This window comes from Parathielavia appendiculata, assembly GCF_033297405.1.
Source record: "Parathielavia appendiculata strain CBS 731.68 unplaced genomic scaffold N657scaffold_2, whole genome shotgun sequence".
In the NCBI taxonomy this organism is placed as follows: Eukaryota; Fungi; Ascomycota; class Sordariomycetes; order Sordariales; family Chaetomiaceae; genus Parathielavia; species Parathielavia appendiculata.
This window is the reverse complement of record NW_026944221.1, coordinates 884,153-900,409: the sequence shown is the minus strand read 5'-3', so window position 1 is coordinate 900,409 and position 16,257 is coordinate 884,153. Positions and strand designations below refer to the sequence as shown.

Below are 16,257 nucleotides of genomic sequence, written 5' to 3'. Positions count from 1 at the left end.
CCCAACAGCCTCAAATCTTTCTCTTGACGAGCCCCCTCCAAAAGTCAAAGCTGTTCTCGTCGCTCTGCAGCGCCCAAACCTTGCCCGTGGCCCTCAGCGCGCCGTTGATACCGTCCTCGGCCAGCTCCTGCGCCATGAGCATGCCCCAGTCCCGCGTGATTCCGACGACGCGCGCCTTGACCCCGCCCTCGGCCTCGAGCGTGACGACCTGGTTGGTGTGCAGCCAGTGCTGGTAGTACCGCCCCTCGAGCTCGCGCGAGAACCCGTTGCGGCAGAACTCGCCGTAGAGGACCTCGAGGCGGGTCAGGATGCGCGCGAGCATCCGCTCGATGCGGAAGGGCTCTAGCCTTTTGCTGCGGCTGCCCTCGAGCATCGGTAAAAGGGCGTCGAGGCTGGTGGTTGGCCGGCCGTTGTTGGTGTTGATGCCGATGCCAAGGACCACCTGGTAATTTCCCGAGGAGTAGGCGCAGTTGGCGAGGATGCCGCCAATCTTGACATACGACACTTCGTTTGGCTTTCTGGGGTCCCGGACGTAGACGTCGTTTGGCCACTTGATCTTGATTGGCAACTCGGAGTATCCCTCGTTGTAGGATTTGACCGCCTCAACAGTGGCCAGGGCAGCGAGGTACTGGATAAATACAATAGGTCGGGACGTTGCGATGTGGGCTGGATGGTTGATGACTGTTGACATGATCAGGGATCCCGGGGGCGCGACCCAGACGTTGGCGCCTCGGCCACGGCCAGCAACTTGAGTTGTTGCAGCAAAGGTGAACCCGGTGGGCAGCTTTGAAAGGAGGTTATGGTTTCTGGCTAATGGTCAGATCGATTCCTCCGGCAGGATGTCCATAAACTCACTTCTCGAGCATGGTGTTGGTACTGGTCACGACTTCGCCATACATCAGTACATCACCCCATGTTTCTGCCTCGGACTCCTTCGCTCTGAACTCGCGGAGACTTGAATAGTACACTGCGTGGTTGAAGTAAGGCGTTTCTTTGGGCTCGGGCCACGCCTCCTCGTGAGAGACAATACGCTTGGGGATGCGGCTGTGGTCAGCGGTAGGGTCAGGAGAACCGCGGCTGTTCTTTTTCTTAGCGGTTTTGAAGTTGTCTAGTAGCGCATCACTCAGCGCGGCCAGAGACCACCTCGAATCCGGCTTTTCGAGATGAAACAAGTCATTGTCTCCTCTAATGTAGTCCTCGCCGTTGTCCTTCGTGATAATATCGTCAAAGGAGCACAGAATCTCGCTGGCTTCGAGATGATGAAGGGAGGAGAGGTGGATTCTTGACAAACTGGGCACGTGGGATGTGTCCTGGCTGACCTCGAGACCCAGTTTTGTGAGGCACGCCTTTAGAAAGGATGTCCTTGCCTCCTCGTCTTTCTTGAGTGCCTCGATAAGGTCGTCGTATCCTGGGACGTCTGATTGGTGGCTGAGGTTGACAGCGTCAAATCTGTCTACGTTAGCACAGCTAGTCAACCATGGAGGAGGGTCCTTACTCCGGGTGTGGACCGGTGAGAATTGCCGCGCCGTCCCCCACTTTACAGTAGACCATCGCAGCTTTGGCTTGACCAGATTCTACGGCGAGGTCTCCTGTATACTCGGCAAGAATCTGGATGTGGCTTGACTCTTGCAGTTTCTCAACGTCAGCGAACACTCCGCCGCCATTGTAGTAGCACCGGAACTCGTCGGGAAGAGTTGCCGACTCAGCAAACGCCTGTTTTGCGACAGATATTCTGGCAGCCCGTGCACCACGCTCGCTGTGGTACTGAAACCCCTTGAACGCGCCACCACGGCAAGTCCCAGGAAAGAAGGCCAACTCCCGGTTGCCGACGACTTCCAGATCAGGATTTCCAACTTCGAACTCGCAGCGACGACTGCCATAATAGCCGCCGGCACAAAACCCGAGATAGGCTCCTCCACGACGGACGAACTGTGCGATGCTGCGGTTCCCGGCCCCGTTGAGGACGCGGCAATAGCCGAGATCGGCACCGCCGGGAAACACGAGGAGTGCGCAGGTGGGAGCCCATGGCTCCTTGAGCAATGCCGACTCAGTAATCGGGTTCACGGCATAGTTGGGCCCCAGTAAACGGCGCAGCGAGTAGATGCAGTGCCGGACAGACTCGAGAGTCGATCCCGTGCCTGAGTATCGGTTAGCCGAAAGAGTAAAGAAATGGCGCTGAGTTATTTATGTACATGCCAGTGTACACCAAGACGTTGAGTTTCTGTGATGACATGATGATGCGTTGATTTCCTCATTCGGCAGGGGGTTTGTTGGCCCGGATGTTTGGATGGGCAAATTTCAGTGAAATGATTGTGCGCTCCGATTCGGCAGTCCCAGACCCAGAACAACTCTCAGACAGCAAAATTCCGGAAAAAGACGAGTTAGACGCTCGCCACTTCAAGTCCAATGGGATCAACAACATCGAAACAAGATGCCCAGCCAAAGGCAGAGCAGCAGGCACCTTTTGAAGAGCCAAAGGATGATGAACCGGATGAGTGGTGAGTCCTTCCCACAGAGTAAGAGAGGCGGCTCTTGGCGGGCCGCCTGTTGCCGCGCAAAAACCCTCGCCACGGAGCTCAGACCGGTTGCTCACTCGACACCGCAATCATTCAGGGATAAGAGGATCTTTAGTACCGGATGTGCAGGTACGGGATGATGTCTCAACTGAAGAGAGGCTGACCCGGAGTCTCCATGGCGCTCCCCATCGTCGAAATTGTGGGACGGAGTTTTGCCGCAGATCGTGCACTCAACCTTAGACGCTCGCACTGCGGCCCCACAACTGACGGATGCCATGGCAGACGAGAATGCGAAATTGACCGACTGCTACTACGAGAAGAAGGACTGGAGGGCGTGCAAAGACGAGGTGTGTTCACTAAGACCCCCGAGTCTTCATCGTTTGGATGAATCCGCAATGGCATGGCTATTGACAGGACTGCGGGGCAGATGGAGAGGTTCAGACAGTGCTGGAAGGCGCAGGGAAACGACAAGCGGACCGACATGAAGAATGTCTAGGTTTATTCCGTCCCAATAGTAACGGTGGTCTACGAGTATTCATTGATGCATTGTAGCTCCGCGATCACAATCCATAAGGTAACTCCATTCCGCTTTGCTCCTAGAGCTTGTAACCCCAAGGTTCCGAATTGATAGACTTGGAAATTGTGGGGTTGTTGAGAGCTGGTGTAGCTACCCCTGTCCGCCGAGATCTCCACTGCATCGCTCTCGGCCCGCAACCTTGACGGCCTGAGAATTTCCCAATATGCATCCTCACCACCATCCCACCTCATCACGACTAGCACGATGAAGTCCCGCGCCCTCCAGGCTTTAGGGCCGGTGCGGATAGCAACCCCAACTACACAATACACCCGATTCACTAATAGGCGATCCCCCATTCTCAAGCAGCTAGCGCGCGCTGCTTCGTCGTCGTCCTACACACCGAAACCCCGAGCTGCACCCTCTTCAATACCTGCATCTCGCGCCCGCGCGACAGCCGCAACGAAGACACTCTCACCAGCCTTTAGCGGCCCCAACACCGTCATTGACCCGCAAGCCGCCATACCCCAAGCAGCGACCGTCGCCGATGTCGACCCAGCCCTCGCCGCGCAGATCCCCACCACCGAACCCACCAACACAATACCCTCGTCCGCATTCACCGCCGCGCTAAGCGGCAACTCCAACGGCAGTGGCAACGGCCCCACTCAAGCGATCGACTGGTCGTCTTCCTTCCACGGCCTGTCGACAACCCCGTTCAGCCCCGAGACCGCCGCCGTGCTGATGCAGCCGCTGGACGCGCTCGACATCGAGATCAAGCCCGACGGCATCATCTACCTGCCCGAGATCAAGTACCGGCGCATTCTAAACAAGGCCTTTGGGCCCGGCGGCTGGGGCCTGGCCCCGCGCGGGGAGCTGGTGGTGGGCGAGAAGGTGGTGACACGGGAGTACGCCCTGGTTGTGCACGGCCGGTACGTTCGACATTCACATCATCAGTCATCCTATTTTGTTTGGTGTCCAAGCTAATACGTCTGTTCTCAGATTCATCGCTCAAGCGCGCGGCGAATGCCAGTACTTCTCCGAGGAGACGATCCCTACGGCCGGCGAAGGGTGCAAGTCGAACGCGCTGCTGCGGTGCTGCAAAGACTTGGGCATAGCCTCGGAACTGTGGGACCCGCGTTTCATCCGCGAGTTCAAGAAGATGCACTGCCACGAGATATGGGTCGAGCACGTCGTCACCAAGAAGCGCCGCCAGATCTGGACGCGCAAGGACGGCGAGCCCGCGTACCCTTACCAGGCGGTCAAGGCGGGGGTGCGCATGTGATAGAGGCACCCCTGGAAGAGGAAAAGGTTCATGACGAATCTTGAGCGAGGAATACCGACCTCGAACATACGGACTCATGTCGTTCCGATTGTACATTATCCCTGTATCATACAAGACGTATATCTCATATATTACTCCTTTGAGTGGCATACTGAAGAGGCAGGACCACTCAAGAGCATTGACTCAGAAGACAATATTTCATTCAAGGCGGACTGCCCTCTGAAATTCGTGCCAGGGGATCAGGTGTATCAGCGACCTCTATCCGAGCAGAGTATTCCCCGAAATCCATCCCAAAACGCCATCCGTACCCATCCCTCCCTATTCCCAGATCCCAAATCAATCAACCCAACCCAGAAGGTAACAGTAAATCAGTCATGACACTCACTCCTCCCATGCCGAGCTCCCAGCTTCAGCACCGCTTCCCCAAGCCCATGGCCACATCCTCCTCACTCCCCCGCCCGGACTCGTCCCCATATCTTTCCCGCCCCTCCTCCTGACTTCCCCTCTTCCGTCCCCTTCATTCTCTTCCTCTCCACAACTACTGGGAGCATCCAACTTTTCAAAATCTCCCTCGGACCGGGTCTTGCTCAGCCCGCTGGTCCCGCTCTGCCCGCTGAGCGATCTCGCCTTGTCGCTGGCACCGGCATTGGAACCGACCTCCGCCCAAGCAATGGCCTCGTCCGGATCATTCTGAGTCGGCGTTTGGGCTTCGTCGCCCTGGCTCTGCTGCTGGCGTGACACCGTGGCCGCCTCCTCCCTCTCGAGCATCGACATGACGATCCCCAGGCGCTCGCGCTGGGCCTTGATGAAGGACATGCAGGCTACCGGGCCGGCGGAACGGACCGTCTCGGGGATGATGGTGCTGCTGCTAGTCGTGGTGGGTTCTTTGGACGATGTGGTGGTGGTGGAAGCCGTCGTCGCGGACGCGGCCGCGTTGATGGCTGACGCGAGGAGGTTATAGAGGTCGGATGTGGATCCGCCACCACTGCCGCCGGTGGCGGTGGCACCCTGCGTGGTCGTGGTGATCCAGCGTGGGGGGGGCATGGTGAAGCGGGCGAGGAGCGCTTGGGTGTACGAATGTGGTGTCTGGGGCTCCGGCGCGGAGGCTGGTTCGGGTGACGGCGGCAGGCCGAGGACGTTTGTCTTGAGAAACTCGATGGCGTTCTTCAGGTAGGCGATGCCCGCGTTGCGGAGGCGGTCATGCGCCGAGGCGATGAACTCTTCGATGGCGGCCTCATTCTGCTCAACGAGCGGGTGTACGTGTTCCTCGTAGATCAGGCGGGCGCCCTGGGTTTGCGGAAGGACCAAATAGAGGAGGAACAGGAGGCGAATGTAGGCGTAGAAAGGGATCCTAAGTACCGTGGTTAGGGAAGGCTTGGTTGATGGAGATGGTATGGGACACACCAGCACAAGAACCACTCGGTCCACGACTCAACGAGGAGCACGCAGGCCAGCACAACCCAGTACATCAGCCATGGAGTGAGCTGGGCCGGGTCTGATGTCTTGAGCGCCTTGTAGCTGGCAAACAGCGGAAATAGGAAGGATGCAACAGAGCTGTTGTGCTTGCGAAGCGCCGCAGTCAGTTCACAAGTCCAGTCTTTCCCGGGGAGCATGGCGACGCACGAGAGGAGCTTGGCAAATATGTCAAACATGGTGACGACGGCGCCGCAGAACGCGAGGTTCTGCCAAGGTGTTTCCAGATGCTGCGTTTGCTGGTTTGAAAGCAAGACCGGAAAAGGCGGACTAATAAACTATAATCAAGGGCCACGACGTAATGCGCAAGCCTCAGATCAACAGCTTGGACAAAAGCGGTGCGATCTGCCAGCACGGCACGGGAGCAGAGCAGACCAGCTGACAGAAGCCCGGACATGGACAGCCCCACTCTGCTGGGCGCCTAACATTGAGATAAACGCTTCTTCCGACAGTATAGTTAAGGACCCTTCGAAATCAAGAGAACGTACAACCACCCTGACTTGCTTCAGTCTCAACAAGAATGCGATATCTCGTTCATGGCACCGTCAATAGAGCTCCAGAGTGGATGCCGGCCATCCATCAAGCTGGTTTAATGCCCCACTACGGCAACCCACCGAGCGTCATGCGGGGCACGGGCCGCACGGTGCGTGCTCCACTCTACTGTCCTTACGTATTGTATCCGATCTCAGCCAGACGCCGAAAATGATGTCTGAAGTGGTATCCGTATTTTCAGCATCACGAACTTCACTTCACTTAGCTCTATATGATAATGTCACCTTGCAAAAGCGACGCTTATATCGTCGCTGTCAACGGAAGACATCCTCTTTCAGTCCAGTAGCAACCATAGGTTCCATCCCTTATTCTTAACGATTGCACTTTGGTACCTTGGGCCCAAAATGGCTGCTAGAGTCTACTGCTATTGCGGATTTTATCAAGACATGCAAGAACGCAAGTTTCTGTGGGAGCCTGAAATATGCATGAACAACATGAACTTGTCGTCTTTCTTGCAACCTTTGAGACGTGATATCAAGGGGATGGAGACGAGCGGCAGTGGCGATCTTCGAGGACCCGCCCGCTTGAGATCAAACCTTGAGGGAGAAGCCCCCGAGCTCGTTTCGACAGATCGCCAATGCGTGAAAGGACCGACTTTCCATTTGAGATGTGCAAAAGGGGCGAATGAGGTACCGGACACCTTGGGACAGGAGAAGGTCGTCAAATACTTCAATGAGGCCATGGATGTTAAATGATCATGGGATGATGGCATATTTCGCTTCAAATTGGGGGTTCTCGGTCCAGCCGTAGCCTCAGGGTGTGAAAACAAGAGTCAAGAACTTGGACTCAGCATGTTTGAGAAGTCAACCTCAAACTCTCCCTGCTTTTCTTCGTCTCGAAGGAGTCTGGTAAAGGGCTAGACCTGCTCCCCATGGTGTCCCAATCCACGGTGGGGGCTATTGATGTGGTCCACCAGGCATAATCCGTACAGATCCACCCTTTTACTCATGACTAGTAGAGATCACTAGCCAAGGGAACAGCACGGCAGATGCGTCGGATGCTGTGATGTCCATTGTCAGTAGCGCCGAAGAGCCGCACTACGCAATCCGACTTGGCGCCGCATTCCCACTGGAGTAGTTTCTTCGTGGTCGGGTAACACACAGCTAGAAAGTTATGCCAAGAAGCGACATCCGTAGCGGAGCCTGCACGGATGGAGCCGCCTTAACACTACCAGCTGTTTGAAAGGCGGGCGAGGCGCGCTTCTGGGTGGATTGTGAGGGGTTCTGATGGAGTTCATGTCGGGATCACCAGATAGAAGGCTGCCATTGGAACCAATGAGGTCGTGAAAGGCATCGCCGTGGAGTGCAGCGATTGCCGTTTCCCATTCTCAGCCCAGTAACGTACGGATTAAAACACCGAGGTTGCGGAGGTCGGGGTAGAGCGCCAAGACAGGAGAACGGATCTCGGTGGGGTTTTCCAACGGGGCTGACTTGGCAATCTGGAATCAAGCAGCAGCTCTCCGCTCAGAAACACCGAGGCATTGGCCCCAACCAAAAGAAACCGGCAGGCAACTGCAACCTTGAGAGGTGAGTACAACCTCAGGCTGCAAGCGGAAAACGACGTGCTAGTCGCAAAGCAGCAACATCGCCGTCGAGATTTCTTGTCCAACTGTTCCCTTCACACGGATGTCGCCCACATTCCAGCCCTGGTCTCTACCCCTGCCCCACACCCTGTCGTGCACGCACCAGTCACAGATTGCCAATCGAGACGGTGATGCTTGCCGAACTTGACTGCCGTGGACACCATCAACGAGGATTGGGGCCTCAGCTTGGCGGGGCCGACGACGCTTCCCCATGGGGTAGGCAATGGGTTCGTGATAAATAAAAGACTGGCAGTTTGGGATTGTGGAGGCATACAGGGTCGGGCCACATGGCAGAAGCGTGATCCTGTCCCATGTCCAGGGAGTCAACAGGCGGGGAGCCCGCAATTTAAAAGGGAATCAATAGCTCGACTCTTCGTGAATCTCTCTGTCCCGGACCGCTCGCACCCACCGAACAAACCGACTACCATGGCCGACGAGAAAAGGGTTCCTTCGTCGGACTCGTCCAAGGCCGGAGCCCAACACACCGAGGCTACCGGCGGCGGTGGCATTGATGCCGCCGCTGAGAGAGGCCATGCTGCCACAGACCAGTGAGACCGCCCAAGCTCGGCTGCCAGTCGTTATTGTTCTGTCAACACTGACTGAGTGATGCAGGTTTGGCCAGCCACTCGTCCAGTTCGACCCCAAGGCCGAGGCCAGGCTTCGCAGGAAGCTGGATCTGTACCTGGTCCCGACGGTCTCGCTTCTGTATCTGTTCTGCTTCATTGACAGGGCAAATATCGGTAAGAGCAGGCGAGCTCAGACGGACGAGGGCCCGGTTTGTGTCTGACTCTCTGGTGTGACAGGAAACGCCAAAATCGCCGGCCTCGAAAAGGACCTGGGCATGTCGGGCTACGATTACAACGCGCTCCTCTCCGTATTTTACATTTCGTACATCGTGTTCGAAATTCCGTCCAACATCATGTGCAAGTGGATCGGCCCCGGCTGGTTCATTCCGGCCATCTCTCTGGGCTTCGGCGTCGTTTCCCTGCTGACGGCCTACGTTCACAACTTCGCCGAGGCCGCAGGTGTCCGCTTTGTCCTGGGCATTTTTGAGGCTGGCATGATGCCCGGCATTGCGTACTATCTGTCTCGCTGGTACCGCCGTTCCGAGCTCACCTTCCGCCTGTCCCTCTACATTGTCATGGCGCCGCTGGCGGGCGCCTTCGGTGGCCTCCTGGCATCGGGCATCCTCACGCTTGACCATGTCGGCGGCCTCCGCGGCTGGCGCATGATCTTTGCCGTCGAAGGCATCATTACCATCGGCCTCTCTTGCATCAGGTTAGCCAAGCTTCGGCGAATGACGCTGATCCTGACGCCTTGCTAACCCACGTCACTCTCCCAGCTTCCTCACTTTGACCGACCGGCCCGAAACCGCGAGGTGGCTCACGCAAGAAGAGAAGGACCTCGCCATTGCTCGCGTCAAGTCTGAGCGTGTGGCGACTACCGAAGTTCTCGACAAGATGGATGTCAAGAAGCTTTTGCAGGGCATCCTCAGCCCTGTCACCATGTCGACCGCCTTCATGTTCCTACTCAACAACATCACCGTCCAGGGCCTGGCCTTCTTCGCCCCGACCATTGTCCGCACCATCTATCCCGACAAGTCGACCGTCACGCAGCAGCTCTTCACCGTCCCCCCATACGTCGTCGGCGGATTCTTTACTCTTGTCCTTCCCCTGATCAGCTGGCGGTTCGATACGCGCCAGATCATCATCATCCTGACCACGCCGCTCGTCATCGTTGGCTACAGCATGTTCCTGGGCACTACCAATCCCTCGGCTCGCTACGCGGCCACCTTCCTCCTGTCCAGCTCGCTGTTCGCCGTTGGTCCGTTGTCGAACTCGCAGGTCAGCGCCAACGTTGTGTCCGACACAGCACGCAGCAGCGCCATCGGTCTGAATGGTACGTGAAACCAAGTATTTGCAAGAACCGTCTTATTAGGACCATGCTAACGAGTCGGGGAAAAAGTGATGATGGGCAACATCGGCGGCCTGATCGCAACCTGGAGCTACCTGCCCTGGGACTCCCCCAACTACCACATCGGCAACGGGCTCAACCTGGCGGCCTGCTGCACCGTTCTGTTGGTCGCGACGGCCACGCTCTTCTGGATGAAGTGGGACAACAAGCGCCGCGACGGTCACAACGTCGAGGAGGAGCTGGCGGGCATGTCGAGGCAGGAGATTCAGGACCTGGATTGGAAGCATCCTGCTTTCCGCTGGCGGCCGTAGAAGAGGTTGTTCTCAGGCCGGCCCACGTCGGAGGTAAGGGTGAGCAGAGGAACTGAGTTTTCTGAATGGGAGATGTCTCGACCAAACTTTGTCCATCACGGTGTGATGCATACTTCTTTGTGATGGGGTGATGATGATGCATATGGTTTATAGAACGCACTAGGTTCTTAATTTCCAGTACGGGCAGGCGGTCCGGACTGCTTCATGTAATGATCCTGCTATGGTGACAATAACTTTAGCTTCCTCCATCTGACACCCGATCGGTGGCTTGCAGGAGGCGTCTATGGTGTGTCCTGGCGGTTGCGGCTTGGAAGACAAGTGGTGGTGAATAATGCCAACCCCCTGCGCTCCACCACGCCTTTAGCTGCCGGGAATGGTTGCCGTGCCTTGCGCCATGACTTGCGCTAGTTCCTGCCTTTGCCGATGTTAGCCTCCGAATGTCCCAGTGGTGAAACGAACGGGCTGAGTTTTCCGAGGCAGAAAATTTATCCTCGGCTGTCCTCCTGGAACAGGCTGGAAGAGCGTTCAGGAGTGATGCTGAGGGGGTGCCCTGCTTCTGTCCTGCTTCGGACGCCAGCTTTGATTTTGGTGTTCATTAATTACGACGCTCGCCTCCCAACTCATACACGGTTGTCATGGCTGCTTTGAGAGTAAAAGACAGAGCGCTCGAGAGAGAAATGAGGGAATCAAGTTGTTGGTATCTCGCTAGCACGCTCCGTTCATATCCAGAACCTTGAATATCCTATATACAAGACATTGCTTGTGCAGCCCATGACGGAATCATCATCATCTGAAAGACGTTGAAAAGCCCATGTCTCCATTTGACCCATGTTACCACCTCACCCCGCCTCAGCACGCTCTAAGCATCTGGTTTTGCCTCTTGTGGTTGCTGCGCCTGCTGTTGCTGCTGTTGGACGTCGGGCTGCTGATACACAGGTGCCGGCTGCTGCATTGGCTGGGGGTAATACGCATACACTTGCTGCTGCGGCTGCTGTTGCTGCATCATCTGCTTCTGCTGCGCAACCTGGAGGTACGCCGGTAGTCCCTGGTTGGGCTGCTGCATGTGCATAGGCTGCAGCTGTGCAGGTATGGGTTGTTGTTGCTGCTGCTGTGCAGGCATGGCGCCGGCGGGCATCGGCTGGCCCGGAATCGCAGGGACGTAGACGACGGTCGGGTAGTGCCACTCTTGCTGCGGCTGTGACCAGAGGCCGGTGCGCTTGCGGACGGCGAGGGTGAAGAGCAGGACGAGGAGGACAAACATGAAGACGAAATCGAAGAGGGGTTGGACAATATAGCCGAGGATTTCTTGGTCCGATCCGAACGTGATGGAGGGGGTCAAGTTCTGGTGGATGGAGATCGCCATAACGACGATGAGGCGTATGAAGTCAAGGATCGTCGCGACGAGGAAGAGGACAGCGACCTAGGCGTGGCAAGTCAGCATTCGGCTTGGCAGAAGGAGGCATCAAGGGAAGAGCAGAGGGGGTCAGGGGACGAGGTGAAGGCCATACTTTACGCAAGATCTTATTGTTTCTGGTTCTGTGAACGACAACAGACGCAGCACTAAGCATGATCAAACTGGTGAGCCACTTGAGGATGTCGAGCGCAATGAGCAGACGCGTCAAGGTGTGAGCGTCTCGATTGTAGGCGGCTGTTGCGCTGCTGCGCTCTCGGCTTGTCGAGTAATCGTCGGTCAGGATCCTGCGGAACCGCACACCAAGCGCATGGGAGACACTGAAGGAGGAAACGGCCAGCGCAAAGAGAACAAAACCCCAGGCCGAGATGGCAATGCGGGCGAATCGGCGACTTGGGGCGGCCTTCGCATCGCCCTTCAGGCAGAGCATAAACCCGTTCGCCAATTCGATATAGGTGATGAAGAGGCAAATCTGAGCAAGGTTTGCGAAGAAGAAGGCGGTGGCGTTAACGTGATTGGCAGCGACCTGCACGTTCACCAATGCATCAGAGTCCAGGTACTCGTACGCATCGTCGGACGTTGACCAGAGGTTCAGGGCCCCTGAGACGGTATATAAAGACAAGGATCTATCAAGGGCAAGATGTGAGCTGCCAATTACTCCTGCCACCTCTTTGGAGTGTCAAGGAGAGCCGCTTACATTATCCAGAGGGGAAATACTGCCTTGATCCAGGCGACGCCGACTCTGGCAGGGTCATGTTTCCTCCGGGCGAGGCAGAAGCTGATGAACCACAAGATAGACAGTGGCGTGATGAAGAGTCCTGCCAAGAGAGTGAAGACGATATAGCCCACATACACCATGTTTACTTGGCTGATAGTGAGCAAACAACGCTCATTAAACTTGAGCAGGCTCTCGAAAAGTGAGAGAAAGCGAAGTCCGAGTAAAAAGTGGCAAAGGAGCAAGGGAGGTTGTTCCTAAATACCTACCAGGCTATTTCGCATGCGGCTCTGCTTGCAGGGTCAGGTGTGATCAGTGGCTGAGACGGTGTTTTGGAGGTAAGAGCGGCACAACGTCGCACCGCTAGTACCTTCAATGAAACTGTGGATGCTTGGCGGCAATGATTGTCTTGTCAAGGCCGCGCGGCAGCGAAGGAGATGGCAGACTTCCCCCTTTTAACTAGAGAGATTTTGTGATTGAAACGTTGAGGATCTAGATCTCAAATTTTCCAACTCTTCTGAAGTAGCCTCGAACTAGTGAAGAGTTACCTCACAATCTTCCATTTTACTGTAGGTTTCGACTCTTGAAGTTGTCGGGGAGCTTGGGAACTTGGAGCCTGACAGCCCAGTGACCCCACTCATCAGCAGGGTAACCAGGATTGTTAATCTGCCGAAATTGGGACTCTGGGTGGAACCTTGCTGGCGCCAAGGTCCCGCGCCACAACCCAAGCACACAGTTTCGAGGCGACGTCTGGGCGCCGAGCAATGATGCTACACTCACAGTCCATGGATGTTCAGCAACTCCAGTCCTTGCCAGTTGGGCAATGATATCAGGTCGATATGATGGGAAGAGCATGACCACTTCTATGCCCAACGACGGGACTTGCAAGAATCTGTCCGATAGGTAAGGTACCGGTAGCTTATTCTTCCAAGTTGCAGGGCAGTCAGCTTTGGGTATGAAGGCCACCCAGCGCATGATGCGCTGGACGACGGGAAGCTGCTCCTGCGCAGCCGTACTCTCATGTGAATCATGGATGTTTTGAAGCGTCGGCCCTCATGCTTTTCTTTCCGGCTGCTCTAACGACCGAAGGGCAACATGCGCAGCGACAGTACTGGGCGATTACTCTAGAATCGAGAGATGTAGATGGCACACATGCATTCAAACCCGACGTTTGAATACAGCGGCCATGGCGACATGATCAACAACACAGGGTCCGGTACATCGAATGTCATCAGAAATGCAGGTCACGGCCCGATCGTTGCCGGAAGCATCTACCAAGACTACGCTAGGCAAAGACTCGATTCCTCTGGTGCTGGGCGTGCAGCGAGCTGATCCACTGATTGCTGTTGTGCAGGCGTTGACAATGCGAAGAACCCAAACTCTGCCGCCTTTTAGGTCACCAATCCAGAACTCTGCAAGTTTCGCATCGAGAAGGACAGCAATGGCTTCTATTGCCTGGATCTCTGTGCATGGTTACTCAAGCATCCGAGCTTCTAAGCCTGGCTCGACCGGAAGTAAAGAGACTGCGACATATTGTGAATCAAGGGACTCTTGATGAGAAGCCAAATGATCACACAGACGACGAGGGCGCCGGCGACGCCACCGATGACAATACCGGCGATAGCGCCCCCCTTGAGCAAGGTTTCTTCGGAAGAAATCCCGGGTGGCATCGAAGAGTTCGGTGGAGAGGCCGTAGTACCCTTGCTGATGGCGCTAGTCGTTGATGAAGTTGCAGAATCCCCTGATGAACCAGTCTCGCTTCCGCCGCCGCTGCCGACAATGGCAGCCAGAGCGAGATGGCTCCAGGAGACATAAGCCTCTTCAAAGGCTTGGCCGACGAAGCTAACGGTCTCGTTCGTGACTAGACCTGGATACTGTCGATGTATCAAGATCTTTCAGTGTCGAATTAGCCGACAATCCTGCAGGAGAAACTGGGCGTGATGACGATGGCGAAGGACTTACGGTTGTCCTCGTACGACAGGGGCCAGAAGTGTAGCCGTCGTACAACAAGATGGGAAAGTCGTTTATCCATGGTCCGTCGGGATTGCAGTCTTTCGGGCACGGAAGACATATGTTTGTTACCACCTTGGTGCCCAACGGAGCCGGAAAGTTTCTCGCGTCAGCGTTGCTGACTGCAAAATGGAATTCTCAAGCAACCCGGCAGAGCAGGCTAAGTATCAACAGCCTGTCATTTGGTGAGACTGAATTCTGCTTCACATGATGAATACAGCTCTTACAAGCCTCGACACTGGATTCCCCCAGCTGGGGCCGCTTGTTCTCCCCTTTTAACATGAACCCTGCGCTTTCAGCTGATTGGACTCACTGGAGCGGCAAAGTCAGCCACCGTTGCTACACACCCTTCCCAGCTTCTCGAGGGAGACAAATCAAAGCTGAAGTCTGCTTACCGTAGTATTATCCATGCAAGTCTGAAGGTGTGTGGAATGGACACGGAACATTTGGAGTGGTCTGAATGGCTCGAGTCTACAAGGCGTCTGCCATTACTCGGCAAGGCAACTACGATCAATAACAGCGGGAGTTTCGGGTTTCATATGGTATTGGAAGTCATATCGCATCTGAGACCGGGCGCCTCAATCCCAAGGATCAGACTACTAGTAGGCTGATTTGGTGACGGGAACCAGCAGTTAGAGCTCACTTCTCTATTTTGCAATTCGGTCCACGAATATCGTTCACTGTACTCGGGTCAAGCCGTTTCCAGCCTTGCCGAGTTGCTCAGCCGTGATGATGATGGGTACTGTGAAAACCTAGGAGTTGATACCAACACCTCACATGGTCTCGACTGAGAGACTCTGGTCAGGTGTCTATCAGAGGCAGACAAAGGGCTAGGGGGAGCAGTTTGGGCTGTCCGGACCAGATTGGAATGGTAAGGTACGGGCCTAGACCGTCAATAGGGGCTAGGCTCTTCAGCCTCATGGTCCTGGGAAGATCAGGTTTCCGTTGCCGATCATCAGTATGACAGAATCCAGGTTGGCAATCCTACAATTTAGTAGTAATTAACTAAATGGTTGAAGAACCTTGGCGATGTGGCCGTATTGGGCTGGAACGGGTGAGTTCCCTGAGATTTCCAGTATCAACCTGCTGCCGCGGGCCCCGCACCAGTCACCGAACATACCTTACACTGGCAGTCTCGGTCTTCCAATTGGGACTCGGTGAAGGTTCGGGCCACCTTGGTTTTGGCAGTTTGTTTCTTGCGAGGTCGGGCCTGTGGGAGGTTGTGTGTCCCAGGTTCTCTGCGCCGCTTAGGTACCGGTATTTCTAAGTCGTCCTTCTTGTTTTCATCCATCGCCATTGCATCTTCCGCCTCGGATCACGAGAACGACATCTCTTCTCGATGTCTGTTTTCATCCGGTACCACGGCAAAAAAAATCCCGAGTCAGCCGAGTCCCTCGTCTCCGACGCTCTGGATTCGCTCCAAGCTGCGCCAACTCTCCCGCTCTAAACACCAAGGCGTACCAAGACGGATCTTGGCGCAGAAGACCCGTGCCTGGACAAGAACGATCAGAATCTCGTCAACCGTCTCAAGAAAAGCAAGAGAGATGGCCGCATCCTCGACGACATTCTGAAGCACACCGCCTCGACGCCGGACATGCTGACGCTGTCGAAGCAGCACCAGTCCGTTGTCAAGGAGAAGAGTGGCGGAAGGGCAATTGAGACCCTGCTGCTGGACTTGGTTCAAGGGGCCCAGAAGCTAGTGAACCAAGCGGGCGATAGGATACCGACAAATGCCAGGGAGGCGCTGGACAAGGCCGTCAAGGAGCTGTCCAAGCTCGCGTTACCAGCCACGCCAGCGGGTGGCCACGACTCCAGTACAGTTACCATGGAGTTGGCGACATGATCAACAACACTTGTTCTAGGATGACCAACATCCATAGGGGAAGTGGTCCTGCGTAGAATGCTCAGTCCATGTGGACGACGCCGTCGCTAAGCTAGAGGCGCAGGCTTGCCGTGGCAGGAGGCAAAGACACTGAA

The 16,257-nt window shown here is 55.7% G+C and overlaps 8 protein-coding genes across 8 annotated transcripts; 4 read left to right on the top strand and 4 right to left on the bottom strand.

Annotated features, from left to right (window-relative positions):
* Nucleotides 1-10: 10 nt before the first annotated feature.
* N657DRAFT_668944 (class II aaRS and biotin synthetase) lies at nucleotides 11-2,686 on the bottom strand (the record flags this gene model as incomplete). Its single annotated transcript, XM_062795467.1, has 4 exons — nucleotides 2,207-2,686; nucleotides 1,496-2,175; nucleotides 856-1,449; nucleotides 11-806 (listed from the first exon to the last, which is right to left on the bottom strand). Exons 1-4 carry the CDS (start codon nucleotides 2,231-2,233, stop codon nucleotides 11-13), a joined length of 2,097 nt encoding a protein of 698 aa, XP_062650749.1. The 5' UTR covers nucleotides 2,234-2,686.
* N657DRAFT_611174 (uncharacterized protein) lies at nucleotides 1,994-3,012 on the top strand (the record flags this gene model as incomplete). The annotated part of the gene is made up of 4 exons (XM_062790356.1): nucleotides 1,994-2,498; nucleotides 2,614-2,645; nucleotides 2,799-2,863; nucleotides 2,944-3,012. The coding sequence occupies exons 1-4, from the start codon at nucleotides 2,407-2,409 to the stop codon at nucleotides 3,010-3,012; spliced, it is 258 nt and encodes an 85-aa protein (XP_062650748.1). The 5' UTR covers nucleotides 1,994-2,406.
* Nucleotides 3,013-3,244: 232 nt separating this feature from the next.
* N657DRAFT_640860 (Mgm101p-domain-containing protein) lies at nucleotides 3,245-4,522 on the top strand. Its single transcript, XM_062792048.1, has 2 exons — nucleotides 3,245-3,959; nucleotides 4,030-4,522. Exons 1-2 carry the CDS (start codon nucleotides 3,298-3,300, stop codon nucleotides 4,310-4,312), a joined length of 945 nt encoding a protein of 314 aa, XP_062650747.1. The 5' UTR covers nucleotides 3,245-3,297; the 3' UTR covers nucleotides 4,313-4,522.
* Nucleotides 4,405-6,324, bottom strand: N657DRAFT_640859 (uncharacterized protein). Its single transcript, XM_062792047.1, has 3 exons — nucleotides 5,936-6,324; nucleotides 5,717-5,866; nucleotides 4,405-5,663 (listed from the first exon to the last, which is right to left on the bottom strand). Exons 1-3 carry the CDS (start codon nucleotides 5,962-5,964, stop codon nucleotides 4,694-4,696), a joined length of 1,149 nt encoding a protein of 382 aa, XP_062650746.1. The 5' UTR covers nucleotides 5,965-6,324; the 3' UTR covers nucleotides 4,405-4,693.
* A 2,021-nt stretch (nucleotides 6,325-8,345) lies between these two features.
* On the top strand, nucleotides 8,346-10,144 carry N657DRAFT_564735 (MFS general substrate transporter; the record flags this gene model as incomplete). Its single annotated transcript, XM_062788306.1, has 5 exons — nucleotides 8,346-8,467; nucleotides 8,532-8,659; nucleotides 8,723-9,197; nucleotides 9,262-9,818; nucleotides 9,885-10,144. The coding sequence occupies 5 exons, from the start codon at nucleotides 8,346-8,348 to the stop codon at nucleotides 10,142-10,144; spliced, it is 1,542 nt and encodes a 513-aa protein (XP_062650745.1).
* A 558-nt stretch (nucleotides 10,145-10,702) lies between these two features.
* On the bottom strand, nucleotides 10,703-12,461 carry N657DRAFT_640856 (uncharacterized protein). The gene is made up of 3 exons (XM_062792046.1): nucleotides 12,253-12,461; nucleotides 11,653-12,181; nucleotides 10,703-11,564 (listed from the first exon to the last, which is right to left on the bottom strand). Exons 1-3 carry the CDS (start codon nucleotides 12,411-12,413, stop codon nucleotides 11,004-11,006), a joined length of 1,251 nt encoding a protein of 416 aa, XP_062650744.1. The 5' UTR covers nucleotides 12,414-12,461; the 3' UTR covers nucleotides 10,703-11,003.
* A 1,302-nt stretch (nucleotides 12,462-13,763) lies between these two features.
* Nucleotides 13,764-14,380, bottom strand: N657DRAFT_668939 (uncharacterized protein; the record flags this gene model as incomplete). Its single annotated transcript, XM_062795466.1, has 2 exons — nucleotides 14,233-14,380; nucleotides 13,764-14,137 (listed from the first exon to the last, which is right to left on the bottom strand). Exons 1-2 carry the CDS (start codon nucleotides 14,339-14,341, stop codon nucleotides 13,764-13,766), a joined length of 483 nt encoding a protein of 160 aa, XP_062650743.1. The 5' UTR covers nucleotides 14,342-14,380.
* Nucleotides 14,381-15,619: 1,239 nt separating this feature from the next.
* N657DRAFT_677675 (uncharacterized protein) lies at nucleotides 15,620-16,123 on the top strand (the record flags this gene model as incomplete). Its single annotated transcript, XM_062796006.1, has 2 exons — nucleotides 15,620-15,660; nucleotides 15,736-16,123. The coding sequence occupies 2 exons, from the start codon at nucleotides 15,620-15,622 to the stop codon at nucleotides 16,121-16,123; spliced, it is 429 nt and encodes a 142-aa protein (XP_062650742.1).
* Nucleotides 16,124-16,257: the final 134 nt, after the last annotated feature.

Coding starts and splice junctions, on each gene's coding strand:
- N657DRAFT_640860 (XM_062792048.1), top strand. CDS start 3,298: ATGAAGTCCCGCGCCCTCCAGGCTTTAGGGCCGGTGCGGATAGCAACC. Junction 3,960..4,029: donor GCCCTGGTTGTGCACGGCCG/GTACGTTCGACA, acceptor GTCTGTTCTCAG/ATTCATCGCTCAAGCGCGCG.
- N657DRAFT_640859 (XM_062792047.1), bottom strand. CDS start 5,964: ATGTTTGACATATTTGCCAAGCTCCTCTC. Junction 5,867..5,935: donor ATATTTGCCAAGCTCCTCTC/GTGCGTCGCCAT, acceptor CAAGCACAACAG/CTCTGTTGCATCCTTCCTAT. Junction 5,664..5,716: donor ACCGAGTGGTTCTTGTGCTG/GTGTGTCCCATA, acceptor CACGGTACTTAG/GATCCCTTTCTACGCCTACA.
- N657DRAFT_640856 (XM_062792046.1), bottom strand. CDS start 12,413: ATGGTGTATGTGGGCTATATCGTCTTCACTCTCTTGGCAGGACTCTTC. Junction 12,182..12,252: donor GTATTTCCCCTCTGGATAAT/GTAAGCGGCTCT, acceptor TGCCCTTGATAG/ATCCTTGTCTTTATATACCG. Junction 11,565..11,652: donor ACAATAAGATCTTGCGTAAA/GTATGGCCTTCA, acceptor TGCCACGCCTAG/GTCGCTGTCCTCTTCCTCGT.